This window comes from Oryzias latipes, chromosome 5 (assembly GCF_053564925.1).
Source record: "Oryzias latipes strain Hd-rR chromosome 5, Olatipes_Hd-rR_3.1".
In the NCBI taxonomy this organism is placed as follows: Eukaryota; Metazoa; Chordata; class Actinopteri; order Beloniformes; family Adrianichthyidae; genus Oryzias; species Oryzias latipes.
Window position 1 is genome coordinate 7,082,581 of NC_136241.1, and position 23,461 is coordinate 7,106,041.

The 23,461-nt window shown below is 43.4% G+C and overlaps 3 protein-coding genes and 1 long non-coding RNA gene across 7 annotated transcripts; 1 reads left to right on the forward strand and 3 right to left on the reverse strand.

Moving 5' to 3' along the window:
• Positions 1–142: 142 nt before the first annotated feature.
• On the reverse strand, positions 143–3,939 carry LOC100049323 (uncharacterized). Of its 2 annotated transcripts, none has more exons than XM_011474727.4 (6): positions 3,660–3,939; positions 1,972–2,076; positions 1,784–1,902; positions 1,547–1,697; positions 1,363–1,481; positions 143–1,286 (listed from the first exon to the last, which is right to left on the reverse strand). In XM_011474727.4, exons 1-6 carry the CDS (start codon positions 3,883–3,885, stop codon positions 270–272), a joined length of 1,737 nt encoding a protein of 578 aa, XP_011473029.1. In that variant the 5' UTR covers positions 3,886–3,939; the 3' UTR covers positions 143–269. The 2 variants fall into 2 exon arrangements, with proteins under 2 accessions (XP_011473029.1, XP_020558748.1); XM_020703089.3 differs by having other exon boundaries at positions 1,784–1,905; positions 3,660–3,919.
• Positions 3,940–5,062: 1,123 nt separating this feature from the next.
• LOC110015099 (uncharacterized) lies at positions 5,063–8,619 on the reverse strand. Its single transcript, XR_013655916.1, has 3 exons — positions 8,502–8,619; positions 7,070–7,542; positions 5,063–6,968 (listed from the first exon to the last, which is right to left on the reverse strand). It is a non-coding gene; the product is annotated as an uncharacterized LOC110015099 (long non-coding RNA).
• Positions 8,620–9,540: 921 nt separating this feature from the next.
• On the forward strand, positions 9,541–18,991 carry qrich1 (glutamine-rich 1). Of its 3 annotated transcripts, none has more exons than XM_011474729.4 (12): positions 9,541–10,004; positions 10,953–11,212; positions 13,796–13,870; positions 15,496–15,633; positions 15,702–16,502; positions 16,759–16,918; positions 17,277–17,431; positions 17,509–17,623; positions 17,704–17,812; positions 17,892–18,043; positions 18,113–18,203; positions 18,282–18,991. In XM_011474729.4, exons 2-12 carry the CDS (start codon positions 10,964–10,966, stop codon positions 18,469–18,471), a joined length of 2,235 nt encoding a protein of 744 aa, XP_011473031.1. In that variant the 5' UTR covers positions 9,541–10,004; positions 10,953–10,963; the 3' UTR covers positions 18,472–18,991. The 3 variants fall into 3 exon arrangements, with proteins under 3 accessions (XP_011473031.1, XP_011473032.1, XP_020558744.1); XM_011474730.4 differs by having other exon boundaries at positions 9,971–10,089; XM_020703085.3 differs by lacking the exon at positions 9,541–10,004 and adding an exon at positions 10,084–10,321.
• Positions 18,865–23,129, reverse strand: rpusd4 (RNA pseudouridine synthase D4). Its single transcript, XM_004068529.5, has 6 exons — positions 22,660–23,129; positions 21,955–22,162; positions 21,778–21,871; positions 21,445–21,595; positions 21,270–21,367; positions 18,865–19,475 (listed from the first exon to the last, which is right to left on the reverse strand). Exons 1-6 carry the CDS (start codon positions 23,081–23,083, stop codon positions 19,230–19,232), a joined length of 1,221 nt encoding a protein of 406 aa, XP_004068577.2. The 5' UTR covers positions 23,084–23,129; the 3' UTR covers positions 18,865–19,229.
• Positions 23,130–23,461: the final 332 nt, after the last annotated feature.

Consider the following 23,461-nt stretch of genomic DNA (forward strand, 5'->3'; position numbering starts at 1 on the left):
TCAGCCCCCCGTTATCACCGTTTGATGTTGATATGAGCAACTGCTGCGGCTTTAAAATGCCTTAGATTTAAGGTTTTGAAAAACATGGAAAGGAAAAACAAATTAATTTGTTTTTTAAATCAGGTTAAAAAAAATAAGTCAATTTAATTGAAATTCAACTTTATTTCCTTGCATGATTGTGCATTTATGATTCATCTCACCATTGCACTAATGATTTTAAGTCTGCAGGAAAGGGATCTATAGAGTCACATGGTACCGAGCAGGTACCCTCACCAGCTTCTTGCAAGCTGCACCTGCCTCTGTTCAGGGAGGAAAGAATACATATGAGGCATGGCTGGGTAAAAGGGCTGAGACTGGGCTGGGTTATCAGAGGGATTAAGAAATAAAGGTACAGGAGCCTGTTTAGGAATTAAATATAATGGCATGAGTGGGTGTGGCTGGTAAAATGACTCTTGAGCAGGAGGCTCCTTTGTGACTTCTGCAGGTGAGGCAGGAGTCCGAGTCTGTTGGAGTTGTCTTGAAGAATGAGGATCAAGGGGAGGATACAACACAGGGAATGAGAACGACGGATGAAGCTGGTGCTGTGGTTTGACTGGCTGGGCGATGTTGGGGTCATTGGTGGCGTCCGACTTTGGAGATGAAGGTTTAGAAATTGGTAGAAAAGGATACTGAGGCAGCAATGGAAACTGTGGGTGGCGAGGAACTTCATGCTTCCCTTTTGGCTCAGTGGAAGGTGGAGGTGTTGTAACCAAAGCCTTAGTGGTCGTGGGAGCAGAAGAAGGCGTCGGTTGGGAAATTTCCGGCATCATGGGAAACTGTGGGAACATGGGGAACTTATACTGGGAAGACTGCAGCATGGGAGGCATCTGGATCGGGGGAGACTGCAGCATGGGAGGCATCTGGATCTGTGGAGCAGCAGAATTCTCTTTTCCAGGTGCTTGTGCTGGTAATTCAGGTGGGGGGAAATAGAAGAATGGAGGCAACTGTAGAAAATTAAAGGGTGGTTGCTGAGCCAAAGACTCCTTTGGGCTTTCAGGAGAGTCTGCAGTAAGAATAGGGAGCTGCGGTTGGGGTAGTTGAACCAAACGAGGTGGATTGTGCATCGACTGGTGTTGTCCGTACTGGGAATACATTGGTAAAAAAGTGTACGGAGGTTGCTGCATGACGACATCAGTGTCTCTGGGTATAGCATTAGTTCCTTTGTCAATATCTGTCTGCTCTACAGGAGGACATGTTGCCAAGAGTTCAAAGTCTGCCCACTGGAGAGACAGCCTATATTCATCATCCTGAAAAGTTAAACAACCGGTCAGTCAAATGAATCTTCTGTTTTTTGGTTAAAAAAAAAAAGGTTCAACGTCATACCTTAGTTTCTATACATGAGGCTTTTCTGTAGGGAGCGAGGATCACCAACTCCCCGTTAAGTTCTTGAAAAGTCAATCCACAGGAATGGGCCGACAGCAGGGGCTGCCATGTGCCTGACACTGCAATGCTCATCATGAGATGATTGTCTAGGTACGTTAGAAAGTCAATAAATGTCTTTACCTACTTTTTACTTTGAATTCATTAGCTGAGACACCTGCCATCCTGACAAGCATCCTTGATGGAAAGCAGAAAATGTATGGCATTGGTAATGTTGTAGGACAAGACATGGCCATTGGCTCCCCCATTAAACGCAGCGGCAGTACATAATCACCATCCTACAGAGAGAAAACGCCAAGTTTGAACATCATGTGCTGATAAGATGAGCCTCATTGACTTTCCATGTTGGAGAAATAGCACTCACTTGTTTGTTAACATAACAGCCTCGATAGGGCGTGGAATACTGAATATCTCTGCGGGACCTCTTCATAGAAAACCCACAATAGTGGGGCATCTGAGACAGAGGAACAAGAGGAGCCTGACCTGCTGGGATGAACACTATTAGGCGACAGAAAAATAAAGTAGCATTTGCAGTTGTGATCTGGAACCCACCACTGTCCACTAGAAAGGGTGGAGCACCTGTCCTTTTGACTGCAAGGGTCATCAGGTTGTCACCACACTGCACCGAAGGAGCCATCTGCTGTAGTTTTGATAACACTGGAAACAAAGTGTATTCAAGTCAAACAGTTCTGATCATTTACTCATGCATGTTCAAACTTAACATTTTGTCCATTTATCTTTAAATTTTCTTGAATTTCATACAAATAAAATTAATGACAACATCTAAATGGTAGATCAAGCAACTGACATGTGTATCTAGTCTCAACATGAGCACAAAAGTAAGTTGTGAAGAGATTTCAATGGCTACAATAAAAAAAAGCAGCCTATGACAGCATCTAGAATGAAAACCACACAAAGTAAATGAAGTCCCATTACCCAAATATAATTTAGGAGTCATTATCCAAGTAAATTAAAACTACTTTGAAGATCAACTGCTTCTTCATAAAATACATTGTAAAAACCAGACCAGCAGCATTTGCTGGTATTCTATAGATATGGTTTAAGAGGCATTCACAATGCCTTTTAACAATAAAAAGTACAACCACATGCTCCAACAACAACAGCAATCCGTCCCTTGACCGGTTGTAGTAATGGTCTGTAAGTGTTGAAAGTGCAGACTGCATCAACACAATGTTTGCATTTTACTTTAGTTGTGCAGTTATGGTTCTCTGAGCCCAAGCAGACAAGTTTCAAGTGCTACTATAAGGTAGATCAAATGATCTGATAGTTCGGCAGAAAATACGTTTAGACAATTCTGATCAAATGACTTAAAAAGTTTTTATAGTTTCTGGCAACAACTCTGAAGAAAAAAAAATACATTGTGCTCATATAGTTGGTCAAATCCATCATACTAGCCAAAAAGTCAGACTTGGTTGAAGGTCAGTTAAAGTGACACTGTCCTTCGAGTTCATAACCAGCTTCAACTTCAAGGGGGGGGAAAAAATAGGGTGTCTGAGTTCCTATGAGTCAAGAATAAAACAAAAATAGTCAATTTCCCACTTATGTTACACGTTGCATTTTGCTCAGATACAATTTTTTCATTTCTTCAGAATCTATAGGGGAAAAAAAAGGCCCATCCAAAAGTTTAACTGCATAGGTGGAAACACTTAACTGTTCAGATCTCCAACCATTTGGTCAATTTTTCTCCATAGTAGCCTCTGACATTAGAAAAAAAGAGGGGGGGGGAGATCATTGGACACTAATGGTTTATCAACCATGGTCCTCAACTCTTTCTACATGTTTTATTCCCTTTTTCCTGCTCCTCCAGACCTGGGTCAACATGAGAACTGATGAGGTGATTTGACTCAGGTGCATTGGAGACAAAGATTGAGCAGGACACCAAAGAAACACTTCCTAATAGCTGTAAAATAGAAGTTTAGAACAAGCATGCTGAGCATTCTAGTTACATTTATACCCATTTCCCCCAAAGTCATTCTGAGATCTATTAAACTTCAGATTGCTATAATAAAAGATAACTAAACAAAAAAATAAAATTCAACTTCTCTGTATTACATTTGAGGAGTCATTTTCAGAATAAGTGATTATGGGCTACAAATGAAATGAAAATCCATTTATCTCAGGTTTGACTATAATTGACATTCATATAATTGACAAGGCAGCTGCAGCTGCTGCTTTGAGGCAGAACCACATAGAAAGTCTGAAACCAAAGGAGAACTTGCCTTTTGTTGAATTTATGTCGGCCTTATTTCGGAATGTGAGCGAACCGAGCCTCTTTTGGGCCGCGGGATCGACTTCCAGGCCCGTCACCAAACTTCTAAGGCGATATCTGCCCCGCACCGCATCTGCGGCGCAGAGCTTCCAGGACGCGAGAACCGCCATGACCACCAACAAAAACCCACTTTTTAGCGTCATCGCACCGCTTGTCGTTACGTTAGGCGTGTGCATTAGAAACGTTCCGCTGAGCTCTCACACCGGATTCGAACCGACATTCATATAGGTTCTGTAGAATGTTGGTTAATTGAGCAACCAATCACCACCGAGTTGCACCTGTTGTGGGCGGGGCTACATGATCAGCTTTTGTATTCGAATGACCCTGAATGCTGAGGTTTGCCTTGAATCAGAGAGATTTCTGCACCAAAACCTACTGGAGACAGTTTGTCCTCAACAGTATTTAGAGAAAAGGCTGGAGTGTGACCCAAAAATTCATGATAAATAATAAGATGAAAGAACTTTCTTTTAAAATAATGCACAAAATGTACCCCACCAATCAATTCATGCTAAGACACATGAAAACAATTGACCCTAACTACCTTTTGCAAAGAATACCCAGAAACAATTAACCATGTTTTTTGGAATTGTACTGAAAGTAGACTTTTTTTTGGAGAAAGTGTTTGCAATTTATCAAAGAACATATTCACCCCAACTTCACTCTGATATTTGAACATGTGCTTTTGTACATTTCCATTGTAAAAATGTGGACTCAAAAAGAAACCCTCATAATTAATGTTAATATTGTATTTGGAAAATGATATATCCATGAATGCAAAATCCCATAATATTTTTTCCTCCCATATAAATTAAAAAAAATTGAAATGCATCTCCATTTTATCACCAAAGGCCTAAACCGTAAAGATATATGTACCGGTATATATAAAGGTTGTAGAGCCTTGAGTGTTTTGATGTAAAATGCACGTTATATCTATGCTCCCCTGGAATGTTTGAATATTATTGTGTAAAATTGTGTTTTATACTGTATTTACTTCCATTTTGTGCGGTAAATTTCTTTACCCCTTGTGCTATCCTAGGCACTTTATCATTGGGAGTTGGGTCATCTAGACCCACTAGACAGTGCGCTGAACCTTTTTTCTTCAATGATTTGTGATCTTCACTGGTGTCCATGGATTACATGAAATCTTTCCACCTTTATCCATCTTTGTCATGGTAGGGAGAACACGTCAATGTAAGGGGGGGGTCATCTAAGATAGCACAAGGGTTAAAAAAATAGAAACACAAAAAATATTTAAAAAATAGCTCAGGTCTGCATCTGAGAATTTCACTACATTTAATTATTTGTTGACAGAAAAAGTCATAAAAAGGAAGAAATGAGCATTCAGGCAAATCAGATTAGTGGCAAATTTTTATCTATAAATAATAAAGGAAGCACATTCATTTACAAGCATGTCGTTTGATACCAGCTTTACTAAGTGAAACATTAGTTTATATTAAGTGCTTTCTTTCTTGATATTTCCATTTAATGTTAAGATGTCCTAAACACTAAACATGACAATCCAAAAGGACCTGATTCTAATTAATACGAATGTATTGAAAAATCCATGTTAATGTTTGCGATAATGACCATGGATAAAGGCTGGATGAGTGCGAGGGGCTTCTTCAGAGGTTAGTGACGCAGTCATCGTCAGACCAGTCGGGCTGATGCATTACTGAGGACATTTCTTCTTCCTGTGGTACAGCAGCCGGAGATCCAATGCTGGCATCACAATCAGGAGTGGTGCTGAGTGACTGTGCAGGCTCCTTTGCCTGGAAATGGTCTAGAGAAGCAGACAGGGACTCTGTGTCCAACATCCACCCATAGCCTCCATATGCTGGAGGAGCTGTTGTCAGATCGCCGTCTCTTTCCACGCCCATGATGTGAGTCCAGGAGGGAGGCGGAGGCGTGAAAAGACTTCCTGCCACAAGGTGTCCGTGATGAAGGGCGTTATCGATGCTGCGCCGCAAGTTGATAGGAGATGGAGGTCGCATGTCAAACTCTATTAGGGAAAGAACACATTCTCGTTCTCCAACTTTTTGCCAATACAGAGCAGCCTGAGAGTCAGAGCTGCAGCAGCTGCTGAAGGGATCATGTTTGTACTCAGACGTGAGTGTAGCTGGTTCTTCATCATATGGGGACATCGCATTGTTGCTGATACCTGTTCTAGACATTTTAAACTTGTCCCAGTTGTTTGGTATCAGGTCCTCCAAAGAAGACTCAGATTTTCTCAGCAGGCCTTTCTGCAACCTGCCCAACACTTTGCTCCTCAAGCTTTTTTCCTCTTTTCTTTTAGACGCCTCACTTCTACCCTGCCAATGGTCCCCTCTTGTGTGAGTCCTAGATGGTGTCCAGAAGATCCAAGACCCCAAGAATAGCAGAGAGAACCCCCATGCCAACTCAAGATTTCTGGCCCAAAACTGAACGAGCCACCAACCCCAACTAAAGCGCCTCCAGTTTCCCAGAAGCCCGTGAAGCCAGAGGAGGCTGTACATCTGAAGGCTGCAGCACAACACTCCAATGAAAGCACACACTGCGGTCACTCGCTTTCCCAGTCGCTCTGTCTTCTGTGAGGAAACCCACTGGGGTACAGAAGATCCAAAAGATGTTTGGTGACTGGAAAGAGACTTTATGAGGATGCACAAGCACATAGGGCCCCCCAGGCAAAGAGACAGGGTTTGCAGCATCAGAGGCAGAGCAGGGGACAAGGCTGAGGAGTACAGGTCTGCAATAAGTAAGACGGTACAGTGCAGCATGCTCAAACATCCAATCATCCACGGGTGCTGCAGCTTCATTGAGAGAAGTAACATATTTAAATCTTTAACTGCGACCAGAGCAAGAAGAATTTGTATCCAGACGAGTACCTGCAGAGGAGCATTATGTAGAGCAACTAAAGCGGCATGAGGCAGGACCTGCCGGGTACCATAAGGATCGAGCAGTAGGAGGGTGGCGCGCAAAGCACCACTTGTAAAGAGTAGACTATTTGATAAGGTCAAGATATTGCTGAGAGGATGAGGAAGAGAGAATGCTCCAGCCATCCCCAAAACTGCCAGCAGAGCTATTAGAATGAAAAGGCTGGCAGATCCAAAGACATGCAGCTCCCATGCAAAAGCTAGAGTGCGCTTCATATCGCCCCAAAGAAGACTGGTTCCACTGACGTTTGTTAAAATGGGACAAGGTGTGACCCCAATCACACAGGGATCCCCAGTTTCAGGCAGGCTATGAACACTGCTTCGGACTGGCTGATTGAATTTGTCCAAACCTGAAAGACAGAAAAATGTCGAGTAAGTTTTTCCAAATATGGCAACTACACTAAACTCTGATATTCCAGGGTGTTGAGTCAAAGTATATACATTTGCTTACTGGTCAGAGAGTCAGATGTTACAGAAGATGCTGGACTCCCTGTTAAATGGCTGCCGTGCTCTGAGAGTAGAGAGGAGGGAGTGTTGTGTCTAACTGATGTTTTTACTCTGTCCAGCTCTTGGTTGGGTGCCCCCGTGTAATGTGGGCCTGAGGCAGGTTGGGATTTTTCTGGGAATTCAGATCCAGAAGGATTTTCAAAGCCGCCTTGTTTCCTCTCCTCCAGGCTGATGGGGTCATTGCTGGATTGTGGTGATGCTGCTCTGCCATAACTGTTTCCAATGTCCTCATTAGAGCTCTCTGAATGCGGGACTGTTTCTCCGGCTGCCGCATACATCCTTCTGTCTGTGCCACCATCAGAGATGTCCACGAAGTGGGATATTCGAAAAAGACTTCCAATTATAAAGAGTACAACATTTACTCTGAAAGGGAAATAAAGCGAGTTCCTCATTTTTAAAACTAAAAGCTCAAAATCTCTGTGGAGAGAAAAAGAAACATTTTTTTAATTAACATAAAAATCTGAGTACAATTACACTTCAAAGAGTAATTTTTAAATGTTTTACTGCTGCTTCTAAAGCAATTCTGTTAGGACAACTGTGATATTAAAACCTCTTATAATGTATTTAGTTCATTCATTTATTTGGTCCCCCAGTTTTCGAGTACTTCCCGTAAACTCCCTTTAGATTAACAACCAGATTATTATCTTCCTGGCCAAAAAATTACAACCTACCATCAATGCATTCAATGGTCCAAAAGACCACAAATGAACCAGAACTTTGATGGCATTTCTAGACACTTCCAAATAAATATTAAACAGTTGAAAGTGGTAAGAATTGGTTAGAAGTCACACAGATCCTTTGACGATCTTTTGCTTTAATCCTGTAATTCCCTGTGTAATCTGGAGGGTTTGCACACTCTATAACCCTGACTGTTAATCTGAGCGCAAACAAAGCATAACACAACAAAATGAAAGCATGGTGGTTCTCACAATGACACAGTTTGATCTGTTTGCACCCTTTGGGTCATAGATGTCAAGCTGTCATTTGCATTTTATTACACAAAAAGACTTGCATTGCAAAAATAGTTAATCCATTACAACAATGAATGAATAACCAATAAAATGCAACAATCATTCATGGTTTTTAGCTCAGAGGACCAAAAACTGCAAACTGATTTTAAACATAGAATGAAGGGGTTTGCATAGTACAGTCTAATGCTTTTGACAATTAACAAAGCATATAGTAATGCTCAGAAAATGAACATTCAAAAATAATTAGCAATTATTGTGGCTAAAACACAGAAGTTAATTTCCCTCAAACAAACATGTTTACAACGAAATTATCAAATAACAAAATGTTATTCTTTTGAAAACAATTTATTTATTAAAACTAATATTCTTAACGCCCATTAAAACAAGCTAACAGTGTAAAGATACCTGATTTTGCTTATCCTCTCCGTCCTCCGTTTAATTTGTACTCAATATGAGAAGCTGCAGCACAAGAATTTCTACAGCGCTCCATGAAGATCGCAACCATCAGTGAGTTAACAGGCACACTAACAGGCATCAAATCTTCCACCTGACCGCTTATTCCACTTACCGAACCAGCTGGTATCTTGGCAACCTCCCATCATTGTCTTACCTGTAAAACCAGAACAAAGAGGGGATCCCGTGAATTCCAGAGCAAATGCTTAAAGATAGCTTTCAACAACAGCAAAAGTAGAACAAACAATATCTTAAAATGAATATTCAGAGGTTGTAGATGAGAAACTGGTCACAACAAACCTGGTTTCCTGCAGCAGCTGTTTGATGGTAAATCTGCCTCCTGAGGGATTACTTTAAGATTCTTACTGTCACAAAGTCACATGAAGACATGAAGCCAAGCTGACACCACAATGACTGAGGAAGTTCCACCAAGCCAGTTAACTTTGATTTACAGTGCATGCAACTAACATGCTGATTTAATGGACTGAGTAAATATAAACAAGCTTTTGTAGCAACCTTCGGGTTAAAATTGCAAAGAGCTGCAGATGGTGTTAATTTTTGTGTGTGATGCAATACAGGAAAAAATACCACTTTAATTCACCTTTTTTCTCCTGAATGCATGAAAACACCTACATTATGCAGTCATGCATGTTTTATAATTGACAACACCAGCTCCACCATAGTACTTGCAATATCACAGGAGGTTTTAATAAAAAGTGGAAATTAACTCTTTCACTGCCGGTTGACTATGAACACATCCTATTAGCAAAAGGTATCTAACCCGGTCTACCTTAAGAGCAGCGCGGGGCAGTTTGTTGTGGAAAGAGCAAGGGGACGCCCTCACCGGCACATGCCTGGCTCTTTAAGGCAGACTGGGGAAGTTAGACTTTATTAAAGGCACATGTAGTCCAGTGTTTAGCGGGCTTTCCTAAAACTTCACGCAAAGCGTTCCCCTACTATTTACGCAATCAGCAGTGTTGCGGGCTATGTCAACAAATAGGATTGTAGAAATGAAAGTCAGATTCCTGTTACAGGGAAAACACGACGCTTTTGTAAAGTTGGAAAATAAAGTATTTTTATTAAAAACAATAGGCTAGACTTATACAAAACAATAAAAAACTACAGCTGTACAGTACATTTGTACTATAAGTTGAGATAGTTTGGGCAAAAAGTTAATTACATGTAAATTATCTTGTGTCCGAATCCAATTGACTAAATGTGTCCCTTGCACTGGAAATCAGTCAATAGCATTTGTTTAAAGGTGTGAATTTGGTTTTATTTTTAAACTTTTGGGGTTTTCCTGCCGTTTGTCTCGGGATGGAAACTGCCGTTGAGCAGCGCAGTTCGTCAGGCCGCTGGGAGCTGACAGAGCAGTCTGCCGAGAAGTCGCGTTGTTTTTAGGGCCTGCACTTCCGTTATCTGGATAGACGGCTGTCGCAAGAATCGCGGTCCAGTGTAAGTGTCAGGGTAACTTTTTTTCTTTTTTTTTTTAAAGATGTCAGAGAATTAATAAACCCCGTGGCTCCCCAGCAGTGAGGACGTGAGTTCGTAGAAAGGACCTCAGACCTAGGCTTAAAATGTGCAGACGTCATAAACTGTTTGCTGCTGTTGTTAAATTTCATAGCGATGTAGTCACGGCATGGTTTGCTTATATCAAAACGGCAATGTGGTCAAAAGAATAGCATGCTGGCGGTACCAGTAATGCGTTTATCGGCTTTTTGGTTTTAAACGCCGTGCCTTGGCGGAAAGGAAAAGATTTCGTTTTATTTAAGGTAGCATGACAGGATCCACGGCTATCGAGCTAGCTAGCTAGCTAGTTGGCTAACAGTAGCCCAACTAGCAGTTTTAGGCTCGAGTTAGTGCAATGAATGAACTTCTGCTTTGATGTTGCGTTACAGTAAACTATGCCGACTAGCTACCATGTTAATTATACCTAATATAACTATTTGAACCCCTTTAACGATAAACACAAATCTCATATTCTGACCGTAACCAAACAGCCTCTTGCTAACGCTGTGAAGCTAGCATGCTATAACCCATTTTCAAACAGAAATACAACTGATGGAATCTACATTAGGTCATCTTATTGTTCGTTTGTGTCTCTAATTCCTAGATTGTTTAAAAAAAACGGGAAGCCCTGGATTTGTTGAAGACATATCTGAATGTATATCACATGACTATATTATTTGAGAAAAATCCATTACATTCGTATAGCTATTGTTGGGCTCCAAGTTCTCATCACGTTATCCTGAGATAACTGAGAATAGTTTGACGTGTTCAGATGGTCAAACCCACGTTCAATGATATACAGTCCCTCATGAAGGTTGTCTGTGCATCCATTACACTGAACCAACATGACACGCTGGTCTGCATTAAAGAGTATTGTTTAATATCACTTCTCAGGTCCATCAAGAATGAATGAGCAGGAGGGTGGGGTGGTGTCCTTTGACGAGTATGTGCGGCAGAAGGCCCGCACTGTGCCTCAGCACCGAATGAAGGAGTTCCTGGAGTCTCTCGCCAAGGGCCCAGAGGTGCTGCAGGAGTTCAGCCAACAGGATGGGGCTGCCACCACAACCACCATGGTGTACCAGCAGCAGGTCGCCAACTGTGTGTACACTGACAGCACAGAGGTGGCTGGATCTCTTCTGGAGCTGGCATGCCCAGTAAGAACCTTTAAACTCCTCTTTCTCTTACTATGTTGTTCTGTTGCTCAGAAGGTGTCTTCATATTCAGCCCATCTGAGAAAACAACAATGCAAGGCTTTGGGGATTCAAATGAAACAAACCTAGTGTGTGGTTGACAGAGACGTGTAGATGTGTGTAGAAATTATGATTTTGAGCCAGAAAATGCACATTTTATGTGAAGTTTAGAACAATAACAACTTAGGAAGATTAGTCAAAGCACATAAGAGGCAATGCAATTTTCCTGTCAAGAACAAGACGATAGAAATTTCCTTTATTGTTTCATATACAGTGCAGACCAAAAGCTTGAACACACCTCATTCAAAGAGTTTTCTTTATTTTCATGACTATGAAAATTGTAGATTCACACTGAAGGCATCAAAACTATGAATTAACACATGTGGAATTCAGCACAACAGAACTGATGGTCTCAACACCATTTATAAGGCAAGAAATCCCACTTATTAAACCTGACAGCTGTGAAGTGAAAAACATTTCAGGTGACTACCTCTAGAAGCTCATCAAGAGAATGCCAAGAGTGTACAAAGCAGTAATCAAAGCAAAAGGTGGCTACTATGAAGAACCTACAATGTGACAATATATAATTCCACATGTGTTAATTCATATTTTTGATGCCTTCAGTGTGACTCTACAATTTTCATAGTCATGAAAATAAAGAATTCTTTGAATATATATATATATATATATATATGAAAAGGACATTTTACATTTGCGTATTCCTTTATTACGGTGAGTGGGCTACAAGCTTCCTGCTCCACTCCATTCTGATGCATTCACTTGCAGACAAATGGATCCATGAACACAGAGGCGGTCCTGGCTAGTGTGGTGCCCTGGGTGAAACATCATAAAGCATCCGTTAAAACACAAGAACAAAATATCATCTATATTACTTTATTGTTAAATATACGTAAAACATACTTGTATAGTAGAATTCATGATTCACATCTAGTTTGTAGTTAGTTCACACTTAACACGCATCAGCTTGTTTTCTTTTGATGGCTGCTTCTGGTAAAATTCCCACATTTTTCTGTTCTTTTTTTTTCTTGAACACGACCCTGACACCAATTATGAATAAATATATTTCTGTTTGCTTCATGAATGAGCATCAATGGAAACTGAAGGACACATTCTTCTGTTTTTGAGCTTAAGTGTCACATGAAACTGATCGAGACAAAGGATTGTGTTGATTGCATCTGAAGCATTGACTGTTTATGAGAACAGCAGAAGTTTAGATGAAATCCACCAGTAACATAGTTAAGAAGACCAGTCTTATTAAGTGCAAACCATCATTAGCCTAATGTTGCTCCAAGTCTTCTCTCCATCAGTACATGTGGTCGTATTTGGCCCCTAGCGGCTGTTAATTTTGGACCCCGCCTGCATTCCTCATCCTTCCTCTTCTCTCTAAACTGATGTTTCCTTTGATCTTTTGTCCATTTCCCACAATAGACTTTTCTGTCTGCCAAACACCAGAGTTAAAAAGAGGGAGATGATGGAAACAGATTCACTTTGATGCAGACTCCTTCTCAATAAAGTAAATGAATTTCATGAAAGAAAACTCTGTTTTATCAGGCAGCAGCTGTTAGTTTGTTGCAGGGTCTGGAATCATAAGCAGTGAGTCTAAGCCCCTCCCTGCCTCTCTACCTGTTTGTCCTCCACCTGTTCACAGCCTCTGCAGCTGCGAGTTGGTTTTGCCCCCAACGCCCCCGTGCGCTCCTCCAGCGTGTTCCACACAGACAACGCAAAGCACTGTCATTACAGCAGCAAGTTGACAATGATGAGAACTTGGAGTCTAGAAAAACTGCAGGGAGAGGAGGAAGGTTTTTGTTCTGTGTTTTTGGGCGCTCCTGAGCCCCCCAGAAGATTGCACCCTGGGCGACTGCCACATTGCCCATAGGAAAAACCGTTGTTGCGTGTACATCTTCCTTTGCCTCGTCTCAGCTGGAATCTGGGTCTAAACTGTACGGGCAGATGGCTCCAATATTGCTGGCCATTTCTGTTGCACCAGTAATGTTAGCTTGGAGTTGTGAGGGGCTGTAAGCTAGTGGAAGAGCATCTAAACTGAAAGTTCTCAGCGTTGGGGAGAGCAAGTGGGATGACGGGAAGTGGGGGCGGGCTTCCTCGGCGACAACAGTCCTGCCCATAACTCCGAGGCAAATTTCTAATGAACTACTGGCGCTTGTCAGAAACGATGTCCTAGATTCTAGAAAATGACACGTTTTTTGATTTTGCCTAAAAATGTCATTATCTAAATTAATAAAATAGAGTAGGCTTTATTGTCATTGAGACATGTTACATGACCTCAGAAGTGTTCTTACAGTCAAGTGTTGAGAAAAAGGACACAAGAAGCACAATGTTAGGGTAACATTTAGGACAAGTTTGAAAACACAAACAGAATAATAAAATAGAAAATAGCACTCTCATATTAGTCCACTTAAAAGACCACTGGGATGCTTTTACAATAGACCCTTGGATTATGGGAGTGCGACTTCCGGGGGTGTTCTGTAGCTGTATTCCTGACATGTACCGGTATGTATTTGTTTACAGGTGCAGGTGACGTCAGCAGAGATTTCACCTCAAATGTCAGCCCATCACGGGACTGAGCAACAGCTCCAGGTGCAGGTGAGTTCATAAACATACTTTGTATTTATTATGACCCCACCCTTACATTGACGTGTTCTCCCTACTATGACAAAGGTGGATAAAGGTGGAAAGATTTCATGTAATCCATGGACACCAGTGAAGATCACAAATCATTGAAGAAAAAAGGTTCAGAGCACTGTCTAGTGGGTCTAGATCAGTGTTTTTCAACCTTTTTTGAGCCACGGCACAGCTCAGTCTGTATTGATCTACAGCCCCTCCGCAACCTCACATGCATTTTTGTGATAATTGTTGCAGAAAACCCTGGAAGCTGCAGCTGTTTTTTCTAAAAGATGTATTAAAAATTAAGTCAAAAGATCCAAAAACTGTTTGATGTGTGTTCGTTGTTTTAAGACGTTAAGAGGAGAGACTCATTGTGCGCTAAGACAGTCACTTTACTGCATCATGGGAGATGTAGTGCCCGTAATGCGCCGACCGCAGAAAGACCAGCGTCTTTGAGCTTCATGGTTTTGTTCACTTGTTCCAGTCTGATACCAGATTCTCTGGAAAGCTACACCGCTAAAGACGAGCTTTAGCTGGTATTTTTGTTAGAACAGAGACTTTTTTGCGCTAAATCGAAACAAGGAAGTGAATACTTTAACCACTTCTGATTGGTCAGACTGATGACATGTGATTAAGCCTTCAAGAATGATTGGTGGAGACAGTTAAAGGGGCGGGACTTTTCCTTACACTCTTATAGCTGCAGCTAAATCGCGCTATCCCGTTATTCTTATCAAAATATCTTTAATAGAATCATATAAACAAAGAAAAAATAATTTTATGATATTTCATATTCTTAACTTCTCAGTGTTTTATCAGGGCCTGTTTGGATGAACAAAGAGCTGATTTCCTGGAGATAGTAAATGTTTTTAGATCAGTTAATGAGGGCAATTTCTCACGGCACACTTGACCATCTCCCACGGCACACTAGTGTGCCGCGGCACACTGGTTGAAAAACACTGGTCTAGATGACCCAACTCCCAATGGTAAAGTGCCTAGGACAGCAGAAGGGTTAAGGAAGTGATGGAAGTATAAGGATCTAGGAAATAAAATTACATTTCAAAGGGAGAAAACTAGGGTGCAGTAGACTAAATGAAAGAAGAACTGGATTCTGTTTTTTTTCACAGGTTTTCTTATATTTTTATTAAATGTCTCTTTAACAATTTGGTTAATATATACTGGTAATTCTCTTCTCCTAATTCTATTGTGCATGGGGCATTAAGTAGATTCTATTTGTGGGGTTTGCAACAGAACCTGCACCGTTCCATTGATGGCCTCTTTAACTTATGAACCTGAAGCTTTTTCGTTTGAAATCAACGGATGCGTGTTAAGTGTGAAAGAAAGAACTACAAGATTAGCTTGTGAGAAATGCTGTAATTATTGACAAAGTAAAACATGTAATTTCTTTATTCTAGCTAAAACATTTCTCTTCTAAGCAGCGTTTTTTTTCTCATTACAGTTGAAAACATACCTGTTTGTAAAAAGTTTAAAGGGAAGCTTGTGGTCTTGAGATGACACACAACCTGCACGTTGTGCCTCTATTCTTATTATGAATTGATGGCAAAATTACTAGGGATGATATATCTGTCTTGCTTCCTGTCTGTCAGGTTCAGATCCAGGAGCAGCAGGGTCAAACCGTCGGTCAAGTCCTTCAGGTGACTTCCCCCTCTCAGCAAGACTTGGTGGGGATTTCAACAGCCCAGTTTGTCCAACAAGGAGAGCTCACTGAGGAGCAGCAGCAGCAGGTATGATGCATGGTTTCCTCACAGGTTTGACGTTGGTACTTTGGGACTAAGCTTCCTTCCTTTCACAGATCCAGGCTCAGTTGGTTGCAGCTGTTGCTGGAGGCCAGCAGATCCAGTTGTCGAGTGGCGAACAGATTCAGCTACAAGGAGCGCAGCACATTCAGCTGCCAGGGGGTCAGCACATTCAACTCCAGGCTGGCCAGCAGATCCAGCTCCAAGGTGGTCAACAGATCCAGATCCAAACCATAGAGGCCGTGTCTCCTTCCCAACAGGAGTCCCCCAGGGAGGCCGAAAGAAGGCCCGGCACAGTTGCAGCCGTCCTCCAACCGGCAAAGAAGCGTAAGGTAGATGTACCGTTAGCGGTGTCCTACGCTGTTCCCCAGGGCCAGCAGGTGGCCACGGTTCTGGCCATCCCTCAAGGACAGCAGCAAAGTTATGTGTCCCTGCGGCCAGACCTGCTCACCGTTGACAGTACTCAACTGTACAGCACTACAGGAACAATCACAGCTCCCACAGGGGAGACGTGGACCATCCCAGTGTACTCCACCCCGCAGCAGCAAGGTGTCACCCACATCGCTATACCACAAGAGACGTATAGCACAGTGCAGGTCACCACCACCAACAGCAAAGACAAAATGTCCAACAGCTCTGTGTCCAGTTCTGGAGACGTTCAGTCAGCCTCCACAGCAACACAGGAGGAAATAGTCCAGACGCTGTTCCCTGCACAGTTCATGAACGGGAACATTCACATCCCAGTGGCAGTGCAAACCGTCGGAGGGACGTACAACACCACACAGTCGGTGCAGATATGGGACCCCAACCACCAACAGAGCCTAGGGGGAGGGCAAGAGCAACAACTTCACCTGCAGGTTAGAGCGTTTCCTGTAGCTTCACTTCTAAGATTAGTCTTTGTGTTGGTCAATACAGCAAATATAACATCAGACAATACAGCTGCTCTTGTTCTTTTAAAATAGTTGAAAAATATCAATATTCTTTTTAAACCCGCACTTCAGTTTTTTTTTGTCCTGACAGTCTGAAGCCAAATGAGCAGTGAGGAATCCAGAAGCGGTGCATGGCTGTGTGCGTTTCTGCAGACTTTCACATTTTCCTCTTGATTTCAAACAGAGCCAAGGGGAGGCGGAGGGTGATGCTGAACCCCCGACAGAGATCCTGGTTCCAGTCTCTCTGAAGCCGGAGGAGGGCCTGGAGGTGTGGCGCCTCTGGGCCAGTCGAAAAAACGCCGAACTGAACAAGCAGGAAAATACCAGCTTTGCCCCAATAGGACGTCAGTAAACCTTTCATTCTGTTCAGTGCTCCGTTTTCTTGATTGGCTGTCTAAGAATTACATAAACCTTCAACTATGAGCAGATGTTTATTTTAATTCTGTAATACTGAACTTATTTTTCTATGAACTTTGGACTTTAAACAAAAGAGAAAAGTGTGAAAATGTTCCCGTCTGTCTGAGAAAAGTGTAGAACGTGGGTAGTGAGGAGTTCTCCAGCCTTAAATATTCCTAATCCTACTTGGTGGATTTCTCCTGTGGGGGGTTATTTACGGATTGCACCCCCATGATGAGCGAGGGAGCACTGCTCAAACGTCTCCTCTTGGAGCTTCATGTGAAAGCGTGTCCGTGTCCCTTCCAGGTCGTCAGCCTCTGCGTTTCCAGGAGGACCTGATATCCAGCGCCGTAGCCGAGCTGAACCTGGGCCTTTCCCTGATGACGCAGGAGGCACGAGGGTCCGAGGAGGAACACTTTGCACCTGATGTTCTGTACTACGTGTTCCTGTGTATACAGAAGGTTAGTCTCTTGCTCTTAGGGAGCCGACCATTGGAACACAGTTAACGTCTTGCTTTCTTTTGTTCTACTTTTTTTAGTATCTGTCTGATAATGGACGCGTGGATGACATTTTCTCCGATCCATATTACACACGATTTTGTGAGAGTTTACACAAAATCCTGCATGACTGGAAGCCCAGTGTTCATCCTTTAGGTGCGGCACATTCTGCTTTTACTTTGGGGGAATTGCTTTCGTAGCAAAAATCCCAGACTTGTTCTTTATCTGCGTCCTAGGTTACATCATTCCAACTCATGTGACAGAGGAGATGCTGTGGGAGTGCAAACAGCTCGGTGCACATTCACCGTCCACATTGCTCACAACTCTAATGTATTTCAACACTAAGTAAGTGAGCAGCAGCAGCAGGAGTTTTTCCTGTGGGACCCCGAGCGTCACAGGCTAAGGACCCACTGGTGTTTTGCAGGTATTTCCACCTGATGACTCCAGAGCAGCACATGAGAGTTTCCTTCTCGAAAGTGTTGAGACACACGAGGAAGAACCCCGCGAACGCCAAGGACAAAGCAACCAGCATCCGCCTTCTCAAAGTTCAAGGCCAACACGGCGCCGGACAGAAGGGTGAGGTCCTGGGTCCTCCTGAGGTCCGGGTGTGAGCGCCTTCATGACCTCACCTGACCTCTCTTTCAGGAGCCGACGAGATGTACGAAGAGCAGGTGGAGGACGCTGAGAATCCGCTTCGCTGTCCCATAAAACTTTATGACTTTTACCTCTTCAAATGGTGAGCAGCTGCTGAAGACAAAAAGTCTGACGGGATTTTGAACTTGCACTTCAGTCGGGCTTTGCTTTTGTTTTTCAGTCCTCAGAGTGTCAAAGGCCGCAACGACGCCTACTACATGACTCCAGAGCCTGTGGTGGCACCAAACAGCCCCATGTGGTACTCGTCTCAGCCCCTCGCCAGCCAGCAGGTGGAGCACATGCTGGCCCGAATCATCGTGGTCCGAGAGATCCAGGAGATCATCTCTGCCAGTCAAAACAGTGTGAGCTAAAGTGGAGGGGGGGGGCTGAGTGGACTGACTATGCAGTGCCCGTCCCGACTCTGAAATCCCCTCAGAGCGGGACAACATTCGGAACAATCATTTTGGATTTTTGCTCATAACCACACTGGCCGGGTTTTTCGGAGATCTTTCTCGTCTCGTAGCTTTTGCAGCTACAGAAGAGGACGCTTCCTCTGGAAGACAACCTTTTTTAAGTCTCACTGACGGGTCACGGTTAATGCTCGTGAGAAAGAGGTGTCCCTGCAGAAGTCTTAGCCACGTGACTCAACGTTTATCCAACTGTTCTCTAGTCTCACCTTCATGCATTAAAGCTCAACAGATCATTAAAGGGACCACCTTTCAGTTGATCTCACTGCAGTTTAAACCATGTATTTATGTCCAAACTTGTGCCTGTTTTTTTTTCTTTTTTATTATTTTCCAAACGATAATTCAGAACAGCGAATGGAAGAGGTGACCCTCACTGATTCACAAAAGCTATATTTGAAAATAAAAAAGCCAGTTCCTTTCTTCATTGTGTCGTAGTTTCCAATAGAGCTTCATCACTGAGCGAGAGCGGTGAGGAGGACTCAGGAACACAGAGACAGTTTATTATCCAAGCATTTTGTCCAGCTCTACAGCTCCTCCTGTGCTGGTTCATCTTAAACAACAAGACTGCTATAACCCAGCCTTGCAGGTAACGGCCCATTTCATTTAAATGGTCAAATCGCCCACTTCCTGCGTGTGGCAGAAGCACGCTTCACAAGCCCCGGCTATCGCTTCTGGACGGGTGTTTCCTGGATTTCAGAAGGTGATTTGTCTCCTTTGTCTTCTCTGAAGTTCAAGCGCAGTCGATTCAGTGTTTGCAGGAAGTACTTGGGCAGAGGACAGGAAACCCGGATGTCTGCTTGGCCGCTTCTTGCAGGTAGGATCAGCTGTCTGGCGTGGAGATGAAGGGGAAGGTAGCGGATCTGGCTTTGTTCCAGCCCCAGCTTTTTCAACATGTGTTCTGGCAGTTTCTGTGGATCAAAGCAGTTTTGAAAGGTTGGTACCAAAACAACAAGGACATGTAGGTCTTTAATTCGTTTAGCATATTGACAGTAAACATGCTCCGGGATATTCCAAAAGGGATTTTGTGTAAGTTGTGTCTCTCCCAACTTAACATTTTACTGAAAACCAGGAAGTCAAAAGGATGTTTCTACGGCAGAAACTTAGTGTCACTCCCATCATCTCCTGATCCATTTTTAAAGGGTTCGCAATGATCTTTTAGTCATGCCACTTTTAGCCCAAATCAGAAAGCCTGGGTTGTTTTCTAGGACCTAGCTTCTGCAGAGCGGCAGTAATTCATTAACTTGAGTTGGCAGGGTGCTTGTGGCCTGCCTAGCATGTTTTCTACATCACAGATATTGTTTCGTCTGCTCCTGATTCACAACGGTATGATTTAAAAATGCAGTTTTAATCCTATGTGTGTGTATGTAGACATATGTGCATCATCAGAAAACAGCCACAAGAGCATGTTGGAAAAACATGTTCATTACAGTGGGTCTGTAACCCTTGTGCTATCCTAGGCACTTTAACGTTGAGAGTTGGGTCATCTAGACCCACTAGACAGTGCTCTGAACCTTTTTTCTTCAATGATTTGTGATCTTCACTGGTGTCCATGGATTACATGAAATCTTTCCACCTTTATCCACCTTTGTCATGGTAGGGAGAACACGTCAATGTAAGGGTGGGGTCATCTAAGATAGCACAAGGGTTAAAGAAGTTTCACATGCTAATAAGAACCGCCTTTGCTCTTTCTACGGCGTTTAATGGCTATGACAGTGAGTGGATTCAGGAACTGAGTGATCGTAAAGCTCTGACGGCGTGCGCTCGCTTGCTCGTCAGGGGGCGTGTTTGTGTTTGTCACTTGGGGGCGGTAACCTTTCTGGTTGATGTGATTGGCTGAAATTAGCAGGTCACATCCAGCTGGGCGGGGCTTTCATTTTTTAGAGGCATTATAGAAACCAAACGGTGTGACGATGTGACATAGATTAACACGTTAACAAGACCAAGGTAAGAAAGGGCAGCGGGGTTTTTCATCGCAGAAATACTTCAGAAGATTTAACAACTCCAAGCAGTGAGGATTAACAATCAGGTCTTCATTTAACTAGCAACACAAAAGAAAATGAAGCATAAAATGAAGATTCATTTCATGCTTCATGGGTGAGATGCCGCTCCATCGTTAGCATTTGTTAGCCACATGCTAATACACGCTTCCTGTACTTTGAGTTGCGTAGTAGCTGTCTCAGGCTAACTATAGTCTACATGTATATGTACCTGATAAAGTGATTTTCACATGAGAAAAACGTCCAGCACAAAACAACCCGCTGCACTTTCTCACCTTGTTCTTGAGCGTTCGTTAACGTTTTTATCCACGTTACATCCACCGTTTTCTTTCTTTTAAAACCTCTTAAAAAAACAAAAGTCCCGCCCTGCTGCCTCGGCGGATTTGACTTGCCAATTTCGGCCAATAAGAACAACCAGAAAGGTTACCACCCCAACGTGACAAACACGCCCCCTGAACACTGCTAGCAAACCCAGCGAGCGTGCAGGAGCGCGCTCAGTTAGGATTGCACCCGTGCAGTTGTAAAATGCGGGGTCGCCCGGTTAGCATTAGCGGTTGTAAGGTTCCTCCCTCGGTTCCTGAACACACTCGCTCAGTTTTCTTTGGACTAGTTCGATGAACGGCAGCCATGAAACGCCACATCTTTCTCCCGCTAAAATGGCTTCTTGTAACATTTTGTCTGGAAGTAATGCTTGGGCATGTTTACCTGTGGTGCCAGTTTGTTCCGATGAGAGTACTTGTGGTCACCGAGAATAGGGCAGTCCAGAGCAATAGCCATGTGGACCCTCATCTGATGCTTCACTTCTGTGCACGGAAGAATCCAAACAGTAAAAAGGGTGGAATTCCCCACCGGAGCACTTTAAAAAAGCAGACGGTGGTACCGGTAAAAGGTTGGAGCTCCACCAGGCTGCAGCCGCCGCCGCTCTCCAGGACCCGGTACTTGGTGACAGCAGGATGGGCTTGGCGCTGGCCTCGGACCCGGATCAAGCCGTCTCCTGCATCGCTCATCCGAAAGAGCGGACTCAGATCCATCTGACAACAACGACATGTCCTTTAGGCTTTACAAAGAATCCTCACACATGTACAAACACACTTTTCTTGGAGTGAAAAAAAATAAGAAACATAGTAAATTATAAAAATAAAGTCTAAAAAACCTAATTCCTACAATCGCTTGACAAATGGAAAGACTTTAGAAAAACCAAGAAGAGGTTCACCTTGAAGTGAGGCTGAGAGCCTGCAACCTCTCTTTCAATGATGGGGATGTCCACCAGTCCTTCAGACGGAACAGGAACACCGACTGCAACAACCCTGCACAACGCGGGGGTTGAGTGACATGAACGGGACTCTTTGTCTCCAGCTTGTCGGTCCGCAATGACCACACCTGATCTCACCAATATTTCCTCTGGACTTGGTTGTTTCTTCTCAGGGAGAGGATGTGCTCCACCACGTCCTCGTTCCTGGCCAGCAGGAGGGCTCCTGTTGAGTCTTTCTCCAGGCCCAGGCAGGGGAGAAGCTGAGATTCGGACCTGACTTTCATCCCGCTCATCATTTTGGAGAGAACAGGAAGGACAGAGGAGATGGAATTGGCTCCTGCGTCCTCTGAGAGAGCAGAGAAAATTCCCGTCATTCTGTCAGACAACATCTAAACAGACGGACTTTGTCGTTGAGTAAAATGGATTTTCCAGCAGTTCTGTTTGTTCCACTGGAGCTGAAGTTACAGCTGAGAGCAGACGTTCACATCAGTCTACTTAACCCTTGTGCTAGGTTGTAGTAGGAGTGTAGTTGGAGGCACGTTAACGTTGGGAGTGGGGTCATCTGGACCCTACTAGACAGTGCGCTGAGCCTTTATTTTTTTCAATGATTTGTGATCTACACTATGGATTACATGAAATCCTCTCCACCTTAATCATGGTAGGGATAACACGTCAATGTAAGAGTGGGGTCATTTTGACCCCATAGGCTAGCACACGGGTTAAGGAAAGCACTTTGCGATGCTTTGCAGCAGGAAAAGTGCTACAAATGAAGTTTCACGTGATACAGTCTCTCGTGCAGCGTTAGTGGGCAGCAGTCGGACTAGTGTTTTCTTGCACACTGACCTCTGACAGGAACCCCGTGGGGTTTGCTGATGACCACCACGTCCTCATCCGCGTACAGGACGCTTCTGCGGAGCTGCTTGGCCAGGACGTTGGGATGGACGTTCTGGAGCTGCTGACTGAACCGTTTCAGCTCCGCCACCCGCCCAGGACGAGCGGACGCCGCGGGCCCCGGCCGCCCCGTCTCTGCCTTCTCCTGTCGGACTTCGTGAGCCAGGTCGATCGCTCTGAGCCGCGGTTTGTCCCCGGAGTGTGGCGCTGGAGCGCGGCCGGCCGCGGAGCTCTGACTCCGGGTGAGAGCGTCTCTGCTCTCCGGACCACGGAGGCGGCTAAACGGAGCCTCGAAACTCCTGAAGCTGGAGATGCTTTTACTCACATGGAGGATCTTCCTGAGGACAACCATAGCAGAGCTGCACAACATTGACATACACACGGAAGCAAATCAACGAGAAAACTTCCGGGTCACACCTTTCAAAGTAAATGTCTGATGAGCAAATGAGATTAAACGCAATTTTATAAAACAATACTTAATATGCATAATAAAAATGAATGAAATATAAAATTTGTTCTGCCCATTTTTTTTAAAAATTCAAATATTATGAATTATTTTTTAAAACAAAAAATGGAGTAAAGGTGAATTATTTCTGAGCTTCATGTCTCTAAAATAAAGTTGTGAAACACAAAAAGACGAATATTTCTTTTAAACTAATCCAAATAAACTGTATGAAATTTTAACTTTTAAAAGAATCGTTAAATTTTATTTTAAAACGCATTACATGTAGAGGTAAGCAACCGTCAGGCTTCC

Bases quoted from the DNA above. Each gene is read 5' to 3' on its own strand.
- LOC100049323 (XM_020703089.3), bottom strand. From the start codon at position 3,885: ATGCACACGCCTAACGTAACGACAAGCGGTGCGATGACGCTAAAAAGT. The intron at 1,482-1,546 runs GTAGGTAAAGAC...TGAGCATTGCAG, and splicing joins TAATGAATTCAAAGTAAAAA to TGTCAGGCACATGGCAGCCC. The intron at 1,287-1,362 runs GTATGACGTTGA...TTAACTTTTCAG, and splicing joins CCTCATGTATAGAAACTAAG to GATGATGAATATAGGCTGTC.
- rpusd4 (XM_004068529.5), bottom strand. From the start codon at position 23,083: ATGTCAATGTTGTGCAGCTCTGCTATGGTTGTCCTCAGGAAGATCCTC. The intron at 21,368-21,444 runs GTACCACCGTCT...TTCCGTGCACAG, and splicing joins GGAGCTCCAACCTTTTACCG to AAGTGAAGCATCAGATGAGG. The intron at 19,476-21,269 runs GTAAACATGCCC...TTTGATCCACAG, and splicing joins GGAACAAACTGGCACCACAG to AAACTGCCAGAACACATGTT.
- qrich1 (XM_011474729.4), top strand. From the start codon at position 10,964: ATGAATGAGCAGGAGGGTGGGGTGGTGTCCTTTGACGAGTATGTGCGG. The intron at 11,213-13,795 runs GTAAGAACCTTT...ATTTGTTTACAG, and splicing joins TTCTGGAGCTGGCATGCCCA to GTGCAGGTGACGTCAGCAGA. The intron at 18,044-18,112 runs GTGAGGTCCTGG...CCTCTCTTTCAG, and splicing joins ACACGGCGCCGGACAGAAGG to GAGCCGACGAGATGTACGAA.